Source organism: Galdieria sulphuraria (genome assembly GCF_000341285.1).
Source record: "Galdieria sulphuraria unplaced genomic scaffold scaf_60, whole genome shotgun sequence".
NCBI lineage: Eukaryota > Rhodophyta > Bangiophyceae > Galdieriales > Galdieriaceae > Galdieria > Galdieria sulphuraria.
The window spans coordinates 37,790-56,876 of NW_005178415.1; the positions used below are offsets into that span (position 1 = coordinate 37,790).

Sequence of the window (19,087 nt, forward strand, 5' to 3'; positions counted from 1 at the left end):
TCTATCTACTCTTTACTACTGGGAAAATGCTATTATTTTAGAATGCTCTACTGGCCTAATGGATAAGGCGTCCGCCTCCGGAGCGGGAGATTCCAGGTTCGAGTCCTGGGTAGAGCGTTTGTTTTGCTTTTTTGTACAACAGTGGTTGATTGATCTCAGGAAAAATTTTGTCCACTTGCCATGTTTGTATCTGCAAACAGAATTTCTTTATATTCAATTTTCATTAATACCAAAAGAGGTTCAACTGTACTTGCTTTTTCCTATTCTGATTCTATTTCTATCATACTCTTATTCTGCCAAATGTACTTCGTCCAAACTGGGCAATGTTCGCAAAGGATCTTCACTTGGTTTTCTGTTTACGGGATAGGCCTCCGTTTCATTCTTTTGTGACAAGGTTGAAACAATATTCTTGCTCAATTCGTTGGAATATACAGGCTTTGATACGTCTTCTATGTTGACTTCGTCATGAGAGTCATCCAAGTTGGAAACAATGGCCTCATATCTCTTCATTCTTTGTTGTCTTCTCTCACTAAATGTGCTAGGAAAAAAGTCGGGGAAGTAGCGTTGAATAAACGAGAATACTAAAACATGACCAACGGGAGTCAATGGAAGAATAAGGATAAACGTAAATGGAAAAAGAGTCAAAAGATCTCTTCCTGTACGTCTCAAAGTCCGAACCTCTCGAGGAGATAATGTGTAGCCGAATACAGCTCTACGAATCAGTCTACGCAAATAGTCTTTCACTTCTCATTGCAATGACACAAAACAACACTTACTTTACTGCATAAATGATATCGCCTCCCAGTAACTTGGTTCCTCGAGAATAAAATTCAAAGCCTTGCTTCGATTTTCTCCAAACATCGACAAAATAAGTCTGACGCAAATTAATAAATGTATCTATTCTCGTTCATTTTAGTGAACAAAGAACTTACCTGAAGTTTGTTCCATTCCCAACCACTTATATAGGCATCCGTTTCTAAACCAAGACGAGAACGTACATCTTCTACATTGGCTGCCACAAGTCCAAGCTCGTCATCGCTCACAAGTAATGCAACATTAGAGTCAGCAAATACACCAAGTCTGGCAAGTTGAATATCGGCATTCTCAAATGCTGCAATAAGAATCTCCTGTTCATTAAAGTCGTCCGAAAGTTCAACTTCCTGACGCAAAAGCATATATACTCGTTCCAATTCAACTAGCATAACCTTAATAGCTAATGTTTTCCTTATATTATCCACCTAAAACAACGATTAGTCTTCGAAAACAGCAAATGCGACACAACACAACCTTTTCATCCAAAGTTCTTATTTCCCTCAATTTCTTAAGTTTTCCTAGAGCATCTTCCTTTCTTAATATCATCTCTCTTGCTCTACTGGTATCTTGAAGTTCTTTCTCCAAAGCTTCAATCCTTTTTTTTGTCTCCTTAATACTCTCAGAATCTAAAACAAGACGTTTATCACGTGACACTTGGTAGCCATTTGTTTTCTGTTCAGCAGAACGTCCATTCAACCGTTCCCAAGTTTCAGTCATTCTATCCAAAAGCCACTCTATCGAAGCTCGAATTGCTACAAAGTCTATCGTTCCATCCGTTCTCAAAAAGCGGTCTGCTGCTTTTCTTATTGGAACTGATATTCTAGGCATCTTTCTTCGTTCTACTTGGCTTGAGTGATGCTCTGTTGTTTCCATCTTCTTGGATATCAGGTCGTGAGTGCTTTTTGGATCCTCCATATGAAAGTGATCGTTCAACACACGAAAAAGTTTGACTTCACAAGTTTGTAACTTGGCCAGGCAATTCATCGCCCTTTTGTCTTGTTCTGTTGACACTTGCTATAATAAACCCTACTTGAGTCAGTGTTTACTCGATGGGTTCCATACCAACCTGTAAAAGTTCTTTCCTCTTTTCTACTTCCTTCAAACAAGTTTTAATAGAACTATATAAAGCATCCGTTGTTGAAGACTCTTCTGAAGTGGTTTCTACACTTGCTTCTTGTCGTTCAGCAATCTTTTTGAAAATGGATTCCGTCTTTTCCACAAGTTTTTCTGCCAACCTTGTGTAGAGACATAGCTTCAAGTTTCTTGTTCTTTCTTGTGCTTGTCGTACCCTTTCGTCTAATAGTTTGGAGCTCAACTTTTCTTGGTCTTTTTCACTTGTTGCTGAGACTGGACCATAGTTGTTGTCTCCAACGCTGGAAGAACTAGGTTCCAACATAGTCACGTGAGTATGTATAGTGTAGTTTCTCCAAGTTTTTACATTATGGACACAAGTTTTACGAAAACAATGTGGTTGATGGACGAGTATTGGCACAGTCCACAGAAAACCTGTCATCCTCTTACTCATCGAAAAACAAAAGGGAGCCCCACTCTCCTCCTTCCATTGTGATATTTTTTATTCAAAGCGACTAGAAAAACTATTTAATAATATCCACCCGTTGCCTTGCCTTGTGCGTCCAATATACCTCTCCAGTAATTACTTTCAAACTCTTTAGCTGCATCGAGGTCTATAAGAGCCTCGATGAAACCGTTCATTTCTCTGACTGGAAACACAGACAAATCTTGAGGAACCTTCAACTTTCCCAATAAAGGCCCAAGTATGGGTGGATAAGGACACCATTTTCCAGCAAGCTTTCCGTCAGACAACCTCCAAGAAGTTCTATGTTGCGCACATATTAAAGTCCCACTACCAATCAGTCCTTGATCAAGAGGTGTTCCCAAGTGTGGACACACATTAGCAGTGCAATATACTTGACCGTCATAGTCACAAACTACCAACAGAGATTGACCAGCCACAAAGAAAGGTTTCAAGTCTCCCGGTTTGATTTCCTCTGTTTTGACCAACTTGACCCAGGCCTCGGTTTTCATGGAAATAGAATAACGAGGAGTGTTTGTCGTTTCACCAACCTTTGTAAAGGGAGCAACCACATAGGAACGATTTCCCTTCCATAGTTCAAGCCTTTTCAAACCAGAAGAAACAACAACCTTTTTGGTATATGTTATCTTTGAAGAAAAGCTGGTACAAGGTTGAACAAAGAGACAAGATTTCATATTACTTTCTATGAGCACAAGTCGCTATTCCCCCACCAACAGTAGGAAATAAGAATAAAGAGCTCAATATAAATCTCCTGATTTTCTTCAACAGAAAATAATGTGTGGTGTGGACTTGGCGAAACACAATTTCAATGTCATGTTGAACATATTTTGTAAACTTGTGTATAATAAGATTCTATATTCTATGAGTACTATTATTGAGTCTTCTAATAGACTCCACGAGTAGGAGTGTTGATAGCTTTGTGAACGAGATATAATATATTCAATCTACCTTTGATACGACACTGTTGTTCTTCTTCCCTAAAGCAACTTGTTGGTAGTCGGAGTGCCTTAACAATAGCGAAAATAATAAGCACAATAGTGTTCATTCCCATACCGACAAAGCAACGCTTTACGGAAGATTTTCTTGTCAAAGGAAGCATATCCGAATGTTACCAACAACTATATCAACCTATTCTTCCTAATCCATCAGTAAACCACCATTCATATCTATCACTTCTCCCGTAATAAATCCTGCAAGTGGAGAAATAAGAAAACGAACTGTATGCGCATACTCTTCTGGTTCACAAAATCTTCCTACTGGAATAGTTTCCAATAGTCTTTCCACTATTTCTGGTGGATAATGTTCCAAAGTGGGTGTTCGAAGATATGCCGGTGCAATAGCATTGACCGTTATTCCATCTCGTGCACTTTCTCTGGCAAGTCCAAAAGTAAGTGTCTGTAATGCACCTATTCCAAGAGAGATAGATATATATGTATACATATTCCTCATTGAGCGTTCTTATCCATATCTAAAACTATGCAAACCTTTGGACGTGGAATAAGCAATACCCGCATTGACTCCTCCCGTCTTTCCTGCTAAAGAACAAGTGTTGATAATTCTTCCAAACTTTTTACTTTTCATATGCGGCAACAATTCCTTAGAAACTAGAAAAGCAGAATCTACATTCTGAGCAAATATTCTCCTCCACTCTTTAGGTGTGGTATCCAATACTCCTGTGTTGGATAGAAATCCATTATTGTTAATTAATACATACACGGGACCAAACTCTTCTCCAATTCTTTTACAAGCCTCTAATACCGATTCCGGCTTACTTGCATCGAAGCAAATGGGATAGCACTTGGTTCTCGAAGCCAAGTTTCCGAGACTGTCTACAAAAGTATTCAAGGCCTCCACGTTGACATCATGAATAACCACCTTTTAGGCTGTCCCATAAGAGGAAACTTGTAAAACCCAATGGCCTTCTTACCCTAAAACCTTCCGATAACAACATCTTGACTGTTGCTTGACCCAATATTCCAGTAGCTCCGGTCACCATGGCAGTCTTCAGTTCGGGTGACAGTTCCTTTTCCATATTGCCTGATTGAGACATGATCTCTTGATAGCAGAAGAAATCTCAACTCTTTCTTGCCACTTTTTAGAGTTGATAGAAATGAAAAACAAATACAATGGACATGTTCAAACTATTCATTCACACACACACACACACCCAACATTTCCTCCAATCATCATCTTTGAAACCAAAGATATTTTGTTTATAGAATGAGTTTATAATAGTTTCAAGTGCCCAGTTACTTTATCAATAAGTGATACGGGTGCAGGCCCTAGAGATAAAACTGTAACAGAACCCGGAGCTACTTGTGTCTTTCCAGCATCAATAACAGTATGTGCCACAATACCTAGACTAGCCGCCTTTTTCTCCAAGCTTTTCATCTGTTGAATGGAAGATACTTGAAGTGCAATTTTAGGTTGACCATCTGCCTCCCATTTCCATAAATAACCAGGATTCGTCCGAAGTGTGTCTTGATAGGCCCCGAGAGTTGCGTGTCCACACTGTGCAGCTATTTTACCTTTTCCCATCTTCAAGTCCTAATTGAAAAAGAACAATAAGGATCATCTATGAGCTGAAAACTATTTATTCCTATTTAAGCTTACGGAACGAACGCAAAGAACCAATTTACAGTTTTCTTTACAAGTCTTCACTGCACCAGCGCCACTAGAGGCAGCTGGAAGTTCTGAAAGATGGTTCAAGGTAGGAGGAATCCAGCTATATTTTGGACACTTTTTCTTTTTTCCACGTTCTCCTAAAAAATAACCTGCAACAAACGCAAGTAATAGTTGAACTACAAAAGTCATCAATTCCCCCCAAATGCACGTTGATGGACAAGGAACTTTTAACTGTGCTTATCCCATCCATTCTTACAAGTTTCAAAAGTTGTAAAGAATAAAGAACCCATCAGTCCTAACTGCACAACACGAGGCAACACTCCACGAAAGAAACCAGATATGCCCTCCTTCTTAGTCATATCCAATATCACCCAATGAATATTCCTTAAAGGAACTCCATCACGACCAAAAGGTGAAGTCATCACTCTGGTTTTCACAACATCCAAAGGACAAGTCAGAAAACCTCCAATACTTGCAGCTAAACAACCTATCAACATACTTTCCAGAGGCGAAAATTGGGACATGGCAGAATGCTCCTAATAACCACAAGTGTCGTTAGTACATGAGCATAATATTTATATATAAAAAAGCAATCATAATACAACCTGGTTCCTCTTTCGACGCAACAAATCTTTGAAACATTCGTAAAGTGTCAATTCAATTACTGTAAAAGGCAAATCTCTCACAAGAGTTGCTGTCCAACCTAGATAAAAGGAACGAAAGCCTCTTTGGCGCCAACCATCTCGAATACAATGTATCGCACTTGAATACAATCCCGATTGAACCCTTTGTTTAACAGATTCAAAAGGGACGTCTACTCAAAATAAGCCAACTTGTATCCAAGAAAGACCAAACCACCTTACATATGAGAGAACTGGCCAGACCTGCGAAACAAGAGCACGCAGTATAGCCAAAAGTACGTTTCTCCTCTTTCAACTCCGCAACAAAATGACGCTTCAAGTGCTCGAAAAATGCTAATCTAACAGCAGAAGCAAAAGCACTTCCTAATACTATGATATGAAAACCTTTGTATAATTGACTTATTCCACGACAGCTCAGAACTAGAGCAGCAAGTCTCCTGATTTCTTTCCTATTTCCTCGTTCTAGGTGTATTTTTGTTTTCAAAGTATCTATAGGATGCAATACTGCTACAGCAGTGACTGCCGCAGTGGCACCTGCAAAAAGATCTCTTCCTAACCGTTGAGGTCCTTCACGGGATACGGATTGTGCCATTATCATCAACGGAAATTGTTGTTGTTGTGAAAAACTGAAAGGATGGAGTCCTCGTATAATATAGCTTTTGAGTTTGGTGAACGTGATACATGGGTTATCATAAAATGTAAAGATAGAAGTGGACTGCTATTAGATATTATTCATACCTTGGTTCATTTCAACCTCAGTGTAGGTTCTCCTTGTATATATGTACAATAGCTTGACTCTGTGTTAGATTCACTCGGCTGTTATAGAAACTTTACAAGATGGAACTATTCAGGATCGCTTTGGTATTCGTAGAAAGGAAGATGGTTCAAAAATAACTCATCCAGACGACTTGGAACCTTTGCGAATGGCTTTAGAACGAGTCATCGGAGAAAAGCCCATCCGCATCTTTTGGAAACATAATGTCGATATATTTCAAGTTTTGCATATCGTTTGTCCAGAAAGATCTCATCTTCTGGGTGACTTGGTATCGTTCTTGGAGAGTGAGCAACTACTGGTCAAGGCTTGTGAAGTGGTCTCTTCGGATAGCAGCGATATTTGGATTTGTTTTTGTAACCAAAATAATCAGTTGATAATTGATCATAATCATATCAAGCATCTTATAGATGGAATAATGGGCGTCATAGAAGACCCATCCAAAGTTGTTGTATTGAATAGAAAACACAAAGTTGCACAGTCCTTACATTCTCATCATCATGAATATGGAGGTCGTATTGTTATTGATAATAGTTCAGGTCCTTTTACTACAGTCGCTGTAAATACAGATGACCGTTTTGGGTTATTATATGATTTGGTTTTGGCACTGAGTCGTGGTGGTTATTCTATTATTTCAGCAAACATTACTACCAGAGAAGATATCGAGAAACCAGAAAGTGTAAAGGCATACGATATATTTGAAATATCTGATGGGAGTGGAGAAAAGGTATGCAATGACTTTGAAGAATTGAATCAACTACGTCAGTCTTTGATGGATGCTTGTACTCATCCTGCATTGATAGACCGTAGAGATAACCATATCATAGTGGAATTATGTTATAGTCAGCAAATGAAATGTATACATGGAATCACTCAAGGACTAAGAAATATGGGTTTAGCTGTACAGCGTGCTATGATTCGGTCGGAAAGAATTGCTTTTATTCATGACAAGTTGTACATACGAAAGGACTCTACTTCAGAGTGGGATATGGAAGAAAGAAAAGATATTGAAACAAAAATAACAGAGACTATTCTCTCCAAACTTTTGGGTATATCTATCTATGAAGTTGAACAAACTTGTCAAAATGGAACAATCGTAGTTTGATTCTTCTTTAGACACAAGGCTCTCCCGATAAAGGAAATAACTTGATTTGTCTTTATTTGGATACAAAACGGGGATTGTTGGCTCTTGATTCGTTTCTCAAGTTGCTTATTAGCGTCATATAAAGACAATACGCAACAATATTTATCTTGTAGATGCCTTATTCGCCTGCTAGGCGTTCCACACGAAGAAGTTCGTCAGGGACGCAAAGGAAGAGAGGCAACTCGTTGGAGGGAAAAACAAACCAGGCGGAAAATTCCTCCAACAGACTAGAGCAAACAAGTTGTAACAAAAAACCAAAAAAGTCATCCAAGAAAGGAGAAGACCCTTCTCAAAATTTATTGACTATGTTCAACAGAGAAAATTCCCCACAGACCAAGAATGACGGTGAAGTGATGATAAGCAACGGCAAACTACAACAACAAAGCAACCAAAGGGAACCCATTCACCAGTCTTTTTCAACTCCACAAAAGTCTTCAACCAAACTAGTGATACGTCCACTGGCTTCGGCGCCTGCAGTTTCCAAAAATTTTGCTGAAGAAATATGGATAAACTACCTCAAACAAGCAGTAAAAGCCATCCAAAACGCTACCAAAGTGGTATTCTCTTATGAAGAGTTGTATAGAAAGGTTGAAGACGTCTGTTTGCTCAAATGGGGCTCTTTTCTTTTTGAAAAACTTCAGGAAGAAGTGGAACAACACGTGGCCATACAAATCAACTCTCTTCAAGGTTACTCTCACGAGTCGGAAACTTTTCTTTATGGAGTAAGCAAAGTATGGGAGGAACACTGTAACCAAATGAAACTCATAAGAAGTATATTTCTATTTTTGGATCGATCCTTTGTCCTACACAACGCTCCAGTAAGATCACTTTGGGATATGGGCCTGAAAGTATTTAGAAAATATTTGCAACAAAACTCAGAAGTAGAAAAGAAAACCGTACAATCCACCATTGCTTTGATAACAGCTGAACGTAAGGGAGAAAGTATTCCGCAGGATCTTGTAAAGGATATGATCAGAATGTTCACAGCTTTGGAAATTTATGGAGAATCCTTCGAAAAGGCTTTTCTCGATGCTAGCAGTGAATATTATAACAATGAAGGAAATGTGTTGCTGCAACAATATGATATATACACTTACTTGAAACACGTAGAGATTCGTCTTTCTGAAGAAGTGAACAGAGTAGTCCATTATTTGGATAGAATTACGAAAGCACCTTTGATTCAACTTGTAGAAAACTGTTTATTGGAGTCGCACACTGTGGAGATTTTGGACAAAGGCTTTGACAATATGATGGAAGAAAATCGACAAGAAGACTTGGCACGTCTCTACCGACTACTTGCCCGAGTCCATCAACTGGACCAAGTTAAAAAGTATCTTGGCATTTATACTAAAAGTACAGGTGCTAGAATCATTCAGGATCCTGAAAAGGATAATGAGCTTGTACAACTTATATTGGATATGAAGGATAAGGTAGACTCCATTGTATCTAATTGTTTTGACAAGAACGAGACGTTTCAATACGCAGTGAAAGAATCCTTCGAATCCTTCGTTAACATGCGTCAGAATAAGCCAGCAGAGTTGACTGCAAAATATATCGATCAAATACTACGAACAGGTAATAAGGGCTATACAGAAGAGGAACTTGAGGGGACATTAGACAAGGTTCTTCAGTTCTTTCGTTTTATTCATGGTAAAGATGTCTTTGAAGCGTAAGTAGTCATGAAACGGTTTTGTTTATTACTGAATGTTCTCTCAATAGCTTTTATAAGAAAGACTTGGCAAAGCGTCTATTATTAGGCAAATCGGCTTCCTTAGATTTGGAAAAGACAATGATTTCCAAGTTGAAAGCAGAATGTGGAGCAGGTTTTACCAGTAAACTGGAAGGAATGTTCAAGGACATTGACTTATCTCAGGACATTATGAAGGCCTTTTATGAAAGTTTGGAATGGAAACATTGTGGCAATGAAGTGGATTTAAGTGTTGTAGTTTTGACTTCGAGTTATTGGCCACAAAGCACTTGTGGGGATGTGAAACTTTCGAAAGAGCTTTTAAAACTACAAAATGCTTTTTCGCGATTCTATTTGAACAAATATGCCGGAAGAAAATTGACTTGGAACCACAGCAATAGTATGTGTACTATTAGAGCTAATTTTCCGAAAGGTCAAAAAACAATTTCACTTTCTCTCTATCAGACATTAGTGTTGTTATTATTTAACGAGACTGATGCTTTGACTTTAAGGGAGATACATGAAGGAATTGGTTTGGAGATGAAAGAGTTGAAGAGGACACTACAGTCTTTGGCGTGTGGGAAGATTCGGGTGCTGAGAAAGGAGCCAATGAGTCGAGAAGTGGAAGAAGATGATATTTTTTATTTCAACAAAGACTTTCAAGATAAACGTTATCGAATCAAGATTAACCAAATTCAAGTGAAGGAAACTCCGGAAGAGAATCAGCAAACGACAGAGCGTGTTGTACAAGACCGTCAGTATCAGATTGATGCTGCCATTGTTCGCATTATGAAAACAAGAAAGTCTTTGACGCACAGTCAATTGATGTCAGAACTTTATGAGCAGCTCAAGTTTCCTTATCAACCAGCAGATTTGAAAAAGAGAATAGAAAGTCTCATCGATAGAGAATATTTAGAACGTGATTCGGATACTCCTCAACTGTATAGATACTTAGCATAATCCTAATAAGCAAAGGATAAGCTTTGTAAAACTGAAAAGAGAGAGTTGCTTTCAATAAAGGGCGGTCTTTATCATGCGTGTTGTTATGAAGAATGAGAATGTGATTGTTCAAGATGTTAAATCAGGATGAGAAGCGAACTTTTCGTTTAGAGAAGGAACAAGAGTTGAGATTTGAAGTTTCCAATGAAAACAAAGTCTATCTCACTCTTCAATCAGGCACAGCAGAGGTATTTGGTATTGAGCTTCCAAAAAAGAAGCCTGTAGAGCTCTGCGATACCAAACTTGCAGTCTTTACTTGGCAAGGTTGTGAGTTACAACTTCAAGGCATAACCGACTTGGAATATGTTGCCAACGAAACACCTATGCACCTTTATCTCAAGGCACACTATCTTCTTGACTCTATGCGTCGAAAAGCTAGACAGCAGGGGACTAAAGGGCCCAAGGTAGTGATAGTCGGTCCACAGGATTCTGGTAAAAGTTCCCTTTGTCAAGTAAGTTTAATGATACAATACAATCTTATCAAGTAACTGATTATTTCCAGATTCTCTCTTGTTATGCTATGAAAGGAGGCAAGAAAATATTGTATGCAAGTATTGACTTTCAACAAGGTAGTGTTGCATAGAACGAAGATGACAATTGTTTTCTCATTTTATTGTGGACAAGGCTCCTTCTCTATTCCTGGAGCTATTGGAGCATCCTCTGTGGAACATGCCACAATAGAAGATGGTATGATATTTGAAAACAACCTTGTCTATTTCTATGGTCATACAGTAGCTTCCGAGAACCCGAGACTTTTGGAAAAATTAGTCAGCAATCTTTCGAACTTGTTGGATGCCAAGTTGGAAGACTCTGAAATGGATCTGGGTCATATGGGCTTTATTGCAGACTCCTTTGGCAGTTTGGATGGAAGCAACTATGATGTTCTCAAACAAGTATTGAAGGAAATCAAAGTAAGAAAATGGGCCAAATGAATGAAATACATTATCAAACAATATATATATATATCTACATAGGCCAATGTTATCATTGTATTGGGTTCGGAAAGGCTTTATGCCGATATTCAAAGGGACCTATGTTCAGAACAGAGACAAATTATTCAGCTCCCGAAATCTGGTGGAGTATGTACGGAATGACTTTATTCGATAGGCTTTATCAAGTGCTTAGGTTGTAGGCAGAGATCAATACTTGAGACGGCGACTTCAGGAAATGCAGCTTCGTTGTTATTTCTATGGCTCAGATGGAAATCTCAATCCTTTCACAACTGTGGTTACTTTTGACCAAGTTCATATAGTGCGCGTTGGTATCGGACTTCATGTGCCAGCAACAGCTTTGCCACTTGGAGCACAGTCTACTTTGGATCCGTTGCAAATTTCGCAAGTGACTCCTTCCACTGAGTTACTTCATTGTATGTTGGGAGTCAGTCAAGCTGAGGAAGAAGAACAAATTGTGGACTCTCCAGTATATGGTTTTGTTCATGTTGCCAAAGTGAGTTATTTGAATATCCATATTTGGTAAAAAGTACTGAAAAGTATGTGTCACAAGGTGGATATCTCGAAAAGAACAATCTCTTTGTTGGCACCATCTCCAGGAAAACTACCTGGAAGCTTTCTAGTGATGGGATCCATTCGTTGGCTCGAGTAGCTTATATGCAAGTACCAAACAACTTTTGAGATGGATATATATTAGGCAACTTCTAAAAAGTTCAACTATTTTATAAAACACCAATATGAAACAAGAGGTTTCCGAAACAAGCACAAATGAAGCCAACCAAACCAATAAAAGTCTTTTGCAACTTTTTATATGGAGTTGGGAAGTTCTCTCTTTCCCAAAGTCTTCCCTATCCAGTACCACGCCGCCAACTAAACCAATAGTCAGAGCAAACAGAGCGATCTCTCTCCAGTTACAGACCTCTAAACTTCGGATTCCAAACCGAAAAGCAGCAAGGTATGTAAAGTCCAAAGTACGCGTCTTTTGTACAAAATCCTTCAACTCTTCCTTTGCGCTTTGGAGACGGCTAGGTAGCGCATTGATATGAGTTGCAACCAATTTTTTTCTTAGATCCGACGTCGTTTCCCAACCTTGCACAGTTTTGGTAGGGACGGCTTGTGACGCGTATCTATCAGCCAAAGTTTTTAAGAGTTTATTGAACGACATGGCCAAGTCTTCACCACCCCCAAAGAGAAAAATGCAATTTTGGCGCAACAATCATTACTAATCTTCCTCTTCTCGAAAACGCGGATTCTTCTCTGTTTGGAAAACTTCGTCAGTCTCATCTCTTTGGTGTTTGGTTCCTGTTGCCGCTCGAAAACTTTTTCTCTCGTTTCCCCAAAGCTGTGTACCACTATATCCACTCATCTTTTTCATAAATTTGCCATATCCTCCTCGTCCAGGATCATAGTCTTCTCTGTGTTCGTCTCGAACCTGTCCACCACTTCGTCCTCTACCAAACTGTCGACCTGGTTCAAAACCATAGTCCCAATCTGCTCGAATGACTCTATCATCCAACTTCGTTCCACTGATATACTTTATTGCCAACTCGGCTGACGCTCGACTAAAATATTCTACAAAGCAAAATCCACAAGGAGTTCTTCTAAAGCGATCCAGACCCATTATAATCCTTTTCAGTTCACCACACAGGGAAAATAATTCCCATATTTGTTCCTCTGAAGTGTAAAATGACAAGTTGCCAACGTACAAAGTTTTGGAGGTGGCAATACGGTGCTCGTATTCTTCCTATATTTGTTGTTCAACTCTAAAGCCTTGGTTTTTACCAGCCAACATACTTGTGTGCCTTGAAACCGTCTATCTCTATACAAAGTAACTGGTCGATCTTCGTACAAATATGCCATTCCCTTGTCAATTATTACACGACATTAGGATCTTTTTTCCCCAAGAAGAAACCAATCAAGCCCATGGAACTGCAACTCTCAAGGTTATTGACCCAAGCACTAGAACCTGATAATAGGTATGAAACTATGACCAAGTTCTTGTATTGATTGCCATTTGAAACCAACTGTTGCATAGCATAAGATCCGCGGCAGAAGGTGAAATATCTATCGCTGAACAACGAACAGGGTATGTCCTTGTTTGTCAAAAGGTTGCTTTTGTCTGAAACTTGCAAGTTTTTTGTCGTCTCTGTTGAACATTATTGCTGATAAGGAACATTCTCCTTTGAACGTGCGATGGCTGGCTGCTGTTGTTGCAAAGAATTCTATCGGTAGGACATCGTAACACACAACTGAATTCTGTTTATGATACGTTTTAGACCGTATATGGAGGAATACAACACTGCAATTGGTTTCGAATGAAGAAAAGTATTCACATTTTTTCTAACTTGTTGCATATTTATTGTACTGTAGAATATTCGTTAGGCAAAGGATTTTGAGTTTATTATTACAACAAGACCAGTTAGTTGCAACACAGGTAATAAGGCTTGAGCTTATTTCATTTTATACTTAATCTTATGCAGTTGTATTTATTACTTGGTCGGTTGGCAAGATTAGATTACCCCAAGGACTGGCCTGCCATCTTTGAGAGTGTCTTATCACTGCTTGAGTCGGATGAGACTGATTGGAAACGCGAAAAACTATTACAAGCTTTGTACGAAGTTGTGAAAGGAGTCGAGTCAAAGTAAGTTGATAAGTTTACAGAGAAGGAGGGCTCATCGTTGCTTGTATAGAAAAGTCGACCCATATTTGTTTCATCAAGCGTCTGTTTCCATTATTCAAATGATGTTTCACTTGCTACAAAAGCATCTGAGCATATCTGCAGATATTAGTTTGTAAGCACATTGTTTCTGGATCTATTGTTTAGTTGTCACATTTTTTCTTTGAGATGTACCTATATTGAAAACTTGAGCCAAGTCGAATTTCATAGCGTCGAACTTTGCCTCAAGATTCTAAGAAGAGTGGTTCATCGTGATTCTTTAGTTATGGACCTTCAAAAGTCGTTGGAAGACTTTATCGAATGGTAAATGATAGCGTTGTTCTTTACGTATGGACTCTTTATTATTCATACTTGCTATCTTTATAGGAGTTTGCAAAACCGTTGCTTGTTTTATTACAATGGGCAAGATTTTGGAAGAGCTCAAGTAAGACAAAAAAATGTTGACGATTGTTGAAAAATGACGAGTAGCCATTTAGCGAGTATCCTATCTTCTATGCAAATTTCTATTGGAGTCACAGAAGACGCATCCTCTTTTATTTTGCCACGTCTTGTCACCTCTTTTTGCAGAATATAGACAGCAATGGAGTAACAGTTCGGACGAGGACTGGGAACAGAAAACTTTGTCACAGGCAAGTGTTAACTTGGTGTCCAAATCCACTATCTTAAAATTGGTTTGCAGTGGTCTCTTGATGCGAAGGCTTTGGATATTTTCCATCAAGTTATGGAATGTAATGCAATATTCACGGTAATAGTGCAGGAACTCCTTCTGGAAATCACTTCTGATCCGTTGTAGAGTCGATCTTTTGAATACACGGAAGAGAATGGTCGTCTTCCTTGTGAGTTGCATGGAATGCATTACATAATAACAGATTGGTCTTTGGAAGAGTTGGAAAAGGGAAGAAGACAAGTTTTGCATTGTTTCACAGAATCTCTTGTCAGTAGTATTTTAGAAGTAAGTATGCTGTCATTTTTTATTCTGAAAACTCTCAAAAGCTCCTCTAGCTTATCATTCGCCGTTTTCTTCCTTGTTCGAAAGAAAGATTAGCAAAATTATTGCAGGAGCCTACTGGTTGGTTTCTTTTCTTGAACATCTTTTTAGGAATTGAAGAATGATAATGAAATGCTAGAATACGCGATGGAAGAAGAAGCTGCGGAGTTCGACGTTTATGATCCACAAACAGTAGCACAGGCAGTATGCATGTCATTATTGAGTCATTTTATGTAAGTTTGTCGTTTGAAAGTACGAAGCTTTCCTTATTGACAAGGGCCGGAGGGAGCCTTGTTTGTCCATTATCATGAAACTCTGGAACTATTCTAGTGATAGAGATGTTGTTATGTTGGATGTTATCTATAGAATATTGGGAGCTGCGGTTTTTGACATATTTGATAGAATAGATTATGAGCAGTGGATCGAGTTGCTTTCTAAGATATTCTCTCAAACGGCTTTGCAGGTAACATTTTAAAAAAAGACAACCGAAAACTGGGTACAATTAAAGACAATTAGAATATTTTGTTAAGGAGAAGAGCTTGTTTATTCGGAGCACAAGTTGGATCATTTCTTCACTCAGAGCAACAAGTTGTATTGTTTGAGCAGTTGTTGCAAATTTACCTGAAAGAGTCTAACATTGCAGTTTCTTGGCCTGCGTTGCAAGCAGTCGAAATTCTGCTGTCTTCACAGGAAGAGAGTAAGTTTTGAAGTAGTGTTTTGTTTTCACCTAACAATGTTGATGGCAGGTTCAGCCCTATTCTTTTCCATTGAACAGACAGTATTGGGATTGATGCAAAAGAGTTTTCAGTTGTTGCAACAAGCCACCCATTTATCCTTGAAATGTGATATTTTGGATGCATTGACGAGGATAGTAGAACAGTGAGTACGCGTTCACAATTCTTGAATATCTCATGACTATAAGTACAGTTTAACTCCATCTGTTGGAGAAAAACTTTATCAGTCTCTTTCCAATTGTATTATTGAGTTATGGAATCAATCAAGGTAACTTATAATGGATAAAGAACTTTATAGAGATGAAAACTCTATTTTAGTTTGATATCAGAACAAGATGAAGCATTTGCTATAAGAGTTAGAATAGTGGAGCTAATCCAAAGGTTGTAGATCTTGCTGATATAGAGTCATTCCTCATTTTTATCTAGTTTTATTGTTGCTTTCTATCAGTTTCAAAATTCAGAACAAGTTTCAGTTACTTTTGAAACCTTTTTGAAACAGCTGATATCTTGGTGTGTTCAGTTGGAATGGCGAGGGGATGGAGAACAGCATGAACAACTTGTTGAACAAGGTGCTATATTATCTATACTACCGGAGAAATCCAAGACTTAATCCTCTTTTTAGGTTTTCACTTGTGGAATTGTTTTCTCCAGTGTCAAACTCAGTATACACAAAGTGTACAAGAATTGATTCCAATATTAATTTCTCTCGCTCAACACACAACAGAATATGTTGGGTAAGCCTTAGTTTCTCCTTTTGTTATCTGCTTAGTTACTGTTCTAGTCACTATGTTTTGTTGATAAGAAACTATATCCAGTTGGGAGGTCGCTATTTTATTGTTTCGTATGGTAGGAATGTTGTTAGTATTTCTTTTTCTGTAAATATATTTCATTGTTTTGACTAGGGAATTGGCTATGTTCATTTTCATATTCATTATTAGAAATTATGAGAGACAGAGTTGTCATTCAGGTAGCAGGAATAGTGGATTCCGTCATCCTATTCCATTCAGAGGTTGTAATATCGATAATATCCAACTATTGTGATTTACATCTAGTTACAATAGGATTGGTCTCTTTGGATTCCTATTATAAGAACAATGATATCTTTAGTTTTAAACCAAAAGGAAAGTAAAGCAGTAGAGGCTACCTTCTTAGCAATCATATCGAGAGCTATTTGGATGGACATATCGAGATTTGAACGGGAAGTATTGGGAGAAGATTCTCATCGCTTGTATCAATTGGTTTATTGTATAGTGGAAAAGGTATATAAGTTTTATGGTTGGAGAACCTCAATTTATTTGGTTGGTCTCTTTCATAGGCTGAAAATGTTTACTTGCCACAAGATAGGAAGCAAATTGGTTTGTGTCTTTGTCGATTGGCAACTCAACGCAGTATATTTCTACATGTTTCTTTAGACGCCGTAAGACATATTCTCTCACTAAGTTTGCACAAATGACACTTCTAATCAAGGTAGTGGACATATGGTTGCAATGTCTGTCATCCTACTCAAGAAGCCAATATGATGGTTAGTATAGTTGATATTGATGCGACATATATATGGACTAAAAGAGGTTTTTTAGATGAAGATATCCCATCTTTTAGAAAGCTATATGATCCCATGTATCAACAAGATATTACATCGGTAGGATATTAACAGTGGATGATTTCTCTTGTTGACCGTTTTGAAGGAAATTCGAACGACTGTTCGACAATTAGAACAAATATTTACGACTTTATATCCCTCAATGTCCCCTTTTTGGAATGCTTTGGATAGAAATATTGCTCATACGTTTCGTTCTGCCTTGTTAGAAAATAACTAGCCTTGATAAAGTAAGAGAAAGATCATTCATGTCATGAGGTGATGATGGATGATCATTATTGGCTGATGATCCACATGAGACCAAGTTTACATATTCCTGCAACAAGTAAAAGACTTCTCTTTCATAGGAAGTCTCACTGGCAGAATGTAAACGGTTTTCTAAGCTTCACTCTATCGTTGAACTCTTGGACTTTCAAGAACTGTTTTCATTTTTGCCAAAAAAGAGCTACGTTATCTGGAAGCGAGAACACTTTAAGAACAGTTATGTTACAATCTGTTATGGGAAGAAACATTAGTGGTAGAACCAAGTACCCTTTGAGACGGAAAAGTATGCTCGGAGGTGGATCCTTTCACCTATTACATACGTTGGGTATTTCAGGTGGTGGCAACAACAAGAACAACATTCAACCTGGCTACTGGAGTCATTTTTCGTAAGTGTTGTTAATTGAAGACCTTGTGTCTAAAAGTATAAAGGAATGGTGATAGTGGGCAACTGTTTGCTGCAGAAACCGTTTATTTGCTCAGTAAGAAAAGTCGTTCTTCGTCGAGTCCTAAAAACAAACAAAGGTTGGTAGACAGTTAATGATACGTTTACTGTCGTTCGGATCGATTATTTTTTATTCCTTTTTTAGATGGAGTTGGACGAAAATACTTTTGGTTACGAACATTGTGGTTTTTTTATTACAAATGGCTACTGCGAACCAACTTTTGTTGATGGGTGCCAAGGTAACTGCACTATGTTATTCTTGTACTTCCCTACATTCCCTTGAAAGGTGAATGAGTTGATTTCCAGTGGTCAGTTGTATCGCTTATTGACTCCTATCTTTCTACACGGAAATATTGCACATTTGATGGTAAACTGTTATAGCTTATATTCTTTGGGTCCTGTTGTAGAAAGATGTTTTGGTTTGTATAGTTTACCCGGTACTTTTGATAGGTTTCGGAGTGATTTGAATTAGGTTCACACCGTTTTATTGGTCTTTATCTTTTTTCTGGATTTTTTGGATGTATTGCAAGTTTTTTCTTCTCAAAGAATCCATCTTTAGGTGCATCAGGTGCTATTTTTGGTTTAGTCGGTGGTTTTGCAGTTTATCTTAAAAGGTGAGTGTTTGATGTTTCATTCTAAAGTGTAGCAAGTAACAGACAATCTGTAGACATCAGTATTTACTCGGTGAAACTTCTCGCCTGGGTTTATTTTCTATTGCCCAGTCGTTGATTTTCAATATACTTATGGTATGAAGCCGTTATATGAATTTCGCTTGTTTTTAGTTGTAACCAACTGGTTAGAGTCTTCAACGAGGTTCACGTATAGACAACTGGGGACATTTGGGTGGGTTTCTTGGCGGTGTGTTTTATTCATACCTGTTTGGTCCAAATTTCGAAAGAAAACGAATAGGCTCTCGTGGGTTAGTAGTCAAACTGGTTCTTGTTTCGCAAGCTCTGTTTCCTTATCTTTTGTGTTTAGGGTTTACTTACAAGACAGACCCATGATCAAGCGATGGTTCTTACGGTGGAAAAAGAATCAACTGTAGCAATTGTTTTGGAATAGGCTCTCGAATCTTATGTTGTATCTCTCTACTTTTGTTTGAATATCACTAGTATATTTGGTTTGGCAAGTGATTTATACAAGGTCGTATTGATAGATAAAACCTATAACAAACCAGTCTTTATATATATATATATATA

The 19,087-nt window shown here is 38.2% G+C and overlaps 12 protein-coding genes and 1 non-coding gene across 15 annotated transcripts; 6 read left to right on the top strand and 7 right to left on the bottom strand.

The window, feature by feature from the left end:
* Positions 1-44: 44 nt before the first annotated feature.
* Gasu_nc0087 lies at positions 45-117 on the top strand. The gene has a single exon. It is a non-coding gene; the product is annotated as a tRNA-Arg (tRNA).
* Positions 118-187: 70 nt separating this feature from the next.
* Positions 188-2,241, bottom strand: Gasu_56910 (uncharacterized protein). Its single transcript, XM_005703147.1, has 5 exons — positions 1,880-2,241; positions 1,288-1,827; positions 933-1,238; positions 777-874; positions 188-724 (listed from the first exon to the last, which is right to left on the bottom strand). The coding sequence occupies exons 1-5, from the start codon at positions 2,207-2,209 to the stop codon at positions 289-291; spliced, it is 1,710 nt and encodes a 569-aa protein (XP_005703204.1). The 5' UTR covers positions 2,210-2,241; the 3' UTR covers positions 188-288.
* Positions 2,242-2,256: 15 nt separating this feature from the next.
* On the bottom strand, positions 2,257-3,181 carry Gasu_56920 (ferredoxin component (biphenyl dioxygenase, Rieske iron-sulfur component related protein)). Its single transcript, XM_005703148.1, has one exon. The coding sequence runs from the start codon at positions 3,040-3,042 to the stop codon at positions 2,413-2,415; it is 630 nt and encodes a 209-aa protein (XP_005703205.1). The 5' UTR covers positions 3,043-3,181; the 3' UTR covers positions 2,257-2,412.
* Positions 3,182-3,393: 212 nt separating this feature from the next.
* Positions 3,394-4,431, bottom strand: Gasu_56930 (3-oxoacyl-(acyl-carrier-protein) reductase). Its single transcript, XM_005703149.1, has 3 exons — positions 4,296-4,431; positions 3,853-4,243; positions 3,394-3,774 (listed from the first exon to the last, which is right to left on the bottom strand). The coding sequence occupies exons 1-3, from the start codon at positions 4,416-4,418 to the stop codon at positions 3,506-3,508; spliced, it is 783 nt and encodes a 260-aa protein (XP_005703206.1). The 5' UTR covers positions 4,419-4,431; the 3' UTR covers positions 3,394-3,505.
* Positions 4,432-4,434: 3 nt separating this feature from the next.
* Positions 4,435-5,191, bottom strand: Gasu_56940 (peptidyl-tRNA hydrolase, PTH2 family). Its single transcript, XM_005703150.1, has 2 exons — positions 4,982-5,191; positions 4,435-4,915 (listed from the first exon to the last, which is right to left on the bottom strand). Exons 1-2 carry the CDS (start codon positions 5,180-5,182, stop codon positions 4,595-4,597), a joined length of 522 nt encoding a protein of 173 aa, XP_005703207.1. The 5' UTR covers positions 5,183-5,191; the 3' UTR covers positions 4,435-4,594.
* Gasu_56950 (mitochondrial carrier (BOU / S-adenosylmethionine carrier)) lies at positions 4,946-6,231 on the bottom strand. Of its 2 annotated transcripts, none has more exons than XM_005703151.1 (3): positions 5,857-6,231; positions 5,599-5,807; positions 4,946-5,529 (listed from the first exon to the last, which is right to left on the bottom strand). In XM_005703151.1, the coding sequence occupies exons 1-3, from the start codon at positions 6,224-6,226 to the stop codon at positions 5,221-5,223; spliced, it is 888 nt and encodes a 295-aa protein (XP_005703208.1). In that variant the 5' UTR covers positions 6,227-6,231; the 3' UTR covers positions 4,946-5,220. The 2 variants fall into 2 exon arrangements, with proteins under 2 accessions (XP_005703208.1, XP_005703209.1); XM_005703152.1 differs by having other exon boundaries at positions 5,197-5,529.
* A 10-nt stretch (positions 6,232-6,241) lies between these two features.
* Gasu_56960 (uncharacterized protein) lies at positions 6,242-7,649 on the top strand. Its single transcript, XM_005703153.1, has 2 exons — positions 6,242-6,394; positions 6,441-7,649. Exons 1-2 carry the CDS (start codon positions 6,269-6,271, stop codon positions 7,509-7,511), a joined length of 1,197 nt encoding a protein of 398 aa, XP_005703210.1. The 5' UTR covers positions 6,242-6,268; the 3' UTR covers positions 7,512-7,649.
* Positions 7,650-7,651: 2 nt separating this feature from the next.
* Positions 7,652-10,271, top strand: Gasu_56970 (ubiquitin-protein ligase (Cullin)). Its single transcript, XM_005703154.1, has 2 exons — positions 7,652-9,219; positions 9,270-10,271. The coding sequence occupies exons 1-2, from the start codon at positions 7,664-7,666 to the stop codon at positions 10,195-10,197; spliced, it is 2,484 nt and encodes an 827-aa protein (XP_005703211.1). The 5' UTR covers positions 7,652-7,663; the 3' UTR covers positions 10,198-10,271.
* A 10-nt stretch (positions 10,272-10,281) lies between these two features.
* Gasu_56980 (pre-mRNA cleavage complex II protein Clp1-like protein) lies at positions 10,282-11,862 on the top strand. Its single transcript, XM_005703155.1, has 6 exons — positions 10,282-10,688; positions 10,739-10,805; positions 10,861-11,147; positions 11,211-11,315; positions 11,362-11,682; positions 11,740-11,862. Exons 1-6 carry the CDS (start codon positions 10,311-10,313, stop codon positions 11,836-11,838), a joined length of 1,257 nt encoding a protein of 418 aa, XP_005703212.1. The 5' UTR covers positions 10,282-10,310; the 3' UTR covers positions 11,839-11,862.
* A 4-nt stretch (positions 11,863-11,866) lies between these two features.
* Positions 11,867-12,381, bottom strand: Gasu_56990 (uncharacterized protein). Its single transcript, XM_005703156.1, has 2 exons — positions 12,106-12,381; positions 11,867-12,056 (listed from the first exon to the last, which is right to left on the bottom strand). Exons 1-2 carry the CDS (start codon positions 12,349-12,351, stop codon positions 11,994-11,996), a joined length of 309 nt encoding a protein of 102 aa, XP_005703213.1. The 5' UTR covers positions 12,352-12,381; the 3' UTR covers positions 11,867-11,993.
* A 5-nt stretch (positions 12,382-12,386) lies between these two features.
* Positions 12,387-13,091, bottom strand: Gasu_57000 (nuclear cap-binding protein subunit 2). Its single transcript, XM_005703157.1, has 2 exons — positions 12,981-13,091; positions 12,387-12,930 (listed from the first exon to the last, which is right to left on the bottom strand). Exons 1-2 carry the CDS (start codon positions 13,044-13,046, stop codon positions 12,409-12,411), a joined length of 588 nt encoding a protein of 195 aa, XP_005703214.1. The 5' UTR covers positions 13,047-13,091; the 3' UTR covers positions 12,387-12,408.
* A 10-nt stretch (positions 13,092-13,101) lies between these two features.
* Gasu_57010 (Importin 11-like protein) lies at positions 13,102-17,427 on the top strand. Of its 2 annotated transcripts, none has more exons than XM_005703158.1 (28): positions 13,102-13,162; positions 13,222-13,272; positions 13,320-13,414; positions 13,463-13,511; positions 13,557-13,620; positions 13,667-13,827; positions 13,877-13,978; positions 14,032-14,166; positions 14,230-14,287; positions 14,340-14,492; positions 14,543-14,608; positions 14,657-14,815; positions 14,866-14,932; positions 14,991-15,084; positions 15,137-15,314; positions 15,368-15,548; positions 15,598-15,730; positions 15,779-15,853; positions 15,904-15,966; positions 16,012-16,154; positions 16,208-16,319; positions 16,367-16,446; positions 16,488-16,594; positions 16,647-16,844; positions 16,901-17,002; positions 17,053-17,107; positions 17,163-17,224; positions 17,271-17,427. In XM_005703158.1, exons 1-28 carry the CDS (start codon positions 13,110-13,112, stop codon positions 17,400-17,402), a joined length of 2,928 nt encoding a protein of 975 aa, XP_005703215.1. In that variant the 5' UTR covers positions 13,102-13,109; the 3' UTR covers positions 17,403-17,427. The 2 variants fall into 2 exon arrangements, with proteins under 2 accessions (XP_005703215.1, XP_005703216.1); XM_005703159.1 differs by having other exon boundaries at positions 16,367-16,431.
* A 4-nt stretch (positions 17,428-17,431) lies between these two features.
* Gasu_57020 (rhomboid family protein) lies at positions 17,432-19,082 on the top strand. Its single transcript, XM_005703160.1, has 8 exons — positions 17,432-17,832; positions 17,876-17,968; positions 18,034-18,127; positions 18,175-18,307; positions 18,361-18,502; positions 18,556-18,634; positions 18,689-18,807; positions 18,867-19,082. Exons 1-8 carry the CDS (start codon positions 17,444-17,446, stop codon positions 18,931-18,933), a joined length of 1,116 nt encoding a protein of 371 aa, XP_005703217.1. The 5' UTR covers positions 17,432-17,443; the 3' UTR covers positions 18,934-19,082.
* Positions 19,083-19,087: the final 5 nt, after the last annotated feature.

Bases quoted from the DNA above. Each gene is read 5' to 3' on its own strand.
- Gasu_56950 (XM_005703151.1), bottom strand. From the start codon at position 6,226: ATGGCACAATCCGTATCCCGTGAAGGACCTCAACGGTTAGGAAGAGAT. The intron at 5,808-5,856 runs GTAAGGTGGTTT...TATTTTGAGTAG, and splicing joins TCTGGCCAGTTCTCTCATAT to ACGTCCCTTTTGAATCTGTT. The intron at 5,530-5,598 runs GTTGTATTATGA...TGTGGTTATTAG, and splicing joins TGCGTCGAAAGAGGAACCAG to GAGCATTCTGCCATGTCCCA.
- Gasu_56930 (XM_005703149.1), bottom strand. From the start codon at position 4,418: ATGTCTCAATCAGGCAATATGGAAAAGGAACTGTCACCCGAACTGAAG. The intron at 4,244-4,295 runs GTAAGAAGGCCA...ACAGCCTAAAAG, and splicing joins TGTTATCGGAAGGTTTTAGG to GTGGTTATTCATGATGTCAA. The intron at 3,775-3,852 runs GTTTGCATAGTT...CTCTTGGAATAG, and splicing joins TGCTTATTCCACGTCCAAAG to GTGCATTACAGACACTTACT.
- Gasu_56920 (XM_005703148.1), bottom strand. From the start codon at position 3,042: ATGAAATCTTGTCTCTTTGTTCAACCTTGTACCAGCTTTTCTTCAAAG.
- Gasu_57020 (XM_005703160.1), top strand. From the start codon at position 17,444: ATGATGGATGATCATTATTGGCTGATGATCCACATGAGACCAAGTTTA. The intron at 18,503-18,555 runs GTGAGTGTTTGA...GACAATCTGTAG, and splicing joins TTTGCAGTTTATCTTAAAAG to ACATCAGTATTTACTCGGTG. The intron at 18,808-18,866 runs GTTAGTAGTCAA...TTTTGTGTTTAG, and splicing joins AAACGAATAGGCTCTCGTGG to GGTTTACTTACAAGACAGAC.
- Gasu_56940 (XM_005703150.1), bottom strand. From the start codon at position 5,182: ATGACTTTTGTAGTTCAACTATTACTTGCGTTTGTTGCAGGTTATTTT. The intron at 4,916-4,981 runs GTAAGCTTAAAT...TTTTTCAATTAG, and splicing joins TGGTTCTTTGCGTTCGTTCC to GACTTGAAGATGGGAAAAGG.
- Gasu_56960 (XM_005703153.1), top strand. From the start codon at position 6,269: ATGGAGTCCTCGTATAATATAGCTTTTGAGTTTGGTGAACGTGATACA. The intron at 6,395-6,440 runs GTAGGTTCTCCT...ACTCTGTGTTAG, and splicing joins TGGTTCATTTCAACCTCAGT to ATTCACTCGGCTGTTATAGA.
- Gasu_57010 (XM_005703158.1), top strand. From the start codon at position 13,110: ATGGAACTGCAACTCTCAAGGTTATTGACCCAAGCACTAGAACCTGAT. The intron at 14,609-14,656 runs GTAATAGTGCAG...GATCCGTTGTAG, and splicing joins AATGTAATGCAATATTCACG to AGTCGATCTTTTGAATACAC. The intron at 16,155-16,207 runs GTGCTATATTAT...TCCTCTTTTTAG, and splicing joins TGAACAACTTGTTGAACAAG to GTTTTCACTTGTGGAATTGT.
- Gasu_56910 (XM_005703147.1), bottom strand. From the start codon at position 2,209: ATGTTGGAACCTAGTTCTTCCAGCGTTGGAGACAACAACTATGGTCCA. The intron at 1,239-1,287 runs GTTGTGTTGTGT...TCGTTGTTTTAG, and splicing joins TAAGAACTTTGGATGAAAAG to GTGGATAATATAAGGAAAAC. The intron at 725-776 runs GTAAGTGTTGTT...CTATTTGCGTAG, and splicing joins GATATCATTTATGCAGTAAA to ACTGATTCGTAGAGCTGTAT.
- Gasu_57000 (XM_005703157.1), bottom strand. From the start codon at position 13,046: ATGGCATATTTGTACGAAGATCGACCAGTTACTTTGTATAGAGATAGA. The intron at 12,931-12,980 runs GTATGTTGGCTG...CAACAAATATAG, and splicing joins GACGGTTTCAAGGCACACAA to GAAGAATACGAGCACCGTAT.
- Gasu_56970 (XM_005703154.1), top strand. From the start codon at position 7,664: ATGCCTTATTCGCCTGCTAGGCGTTCCACACGAAGAAGTTCGTCAGGG. The intron at 9,220-9,269 runs GTAAGTAGTCAT...TTCTCTCAATAG, and splicing joins GGTAAAGATGTCTTTGAAGC to CTTTTATAAGAAAGACTTGG.
- Gasu_56980 (XM_005703155.1), top strand. From the start codon at position 10,311: ATGTTAAATCAGGATGAGAAGCGAACTTTTCGTTTAGAGAAGGAACAA. The intron at 10,689-10,738 runs GTAAGTTTAATG...GATTATTTCCAG, and splicing joins GTAAAAGTTCCCTTTGTCAA to ATTCTCTCTTGTTATGCTAT. The intron at 11,316-11,361 runs GTATGTACGGAA...TCAAGTGCTTAG, and splicing joins AGCTCCCGAAATCTGGTGGA to GTTGTAGGCAGAGATCAATA.
- Gasu_56990 (XM_005703156.1), bottom strand. From the start codon at position 12,351: ATGTCGTTCAATAAACTCTTAAAAACTTTGGCTGATAGATACGCGTCA. The intron at 12,057-12,105 runs GTCTGTAACTGG...CTATTGGTTTAG, and splicing joins TTGGAATCCGAAGTTTAGAG to TTGGCGGCGTGGTACTGGAT.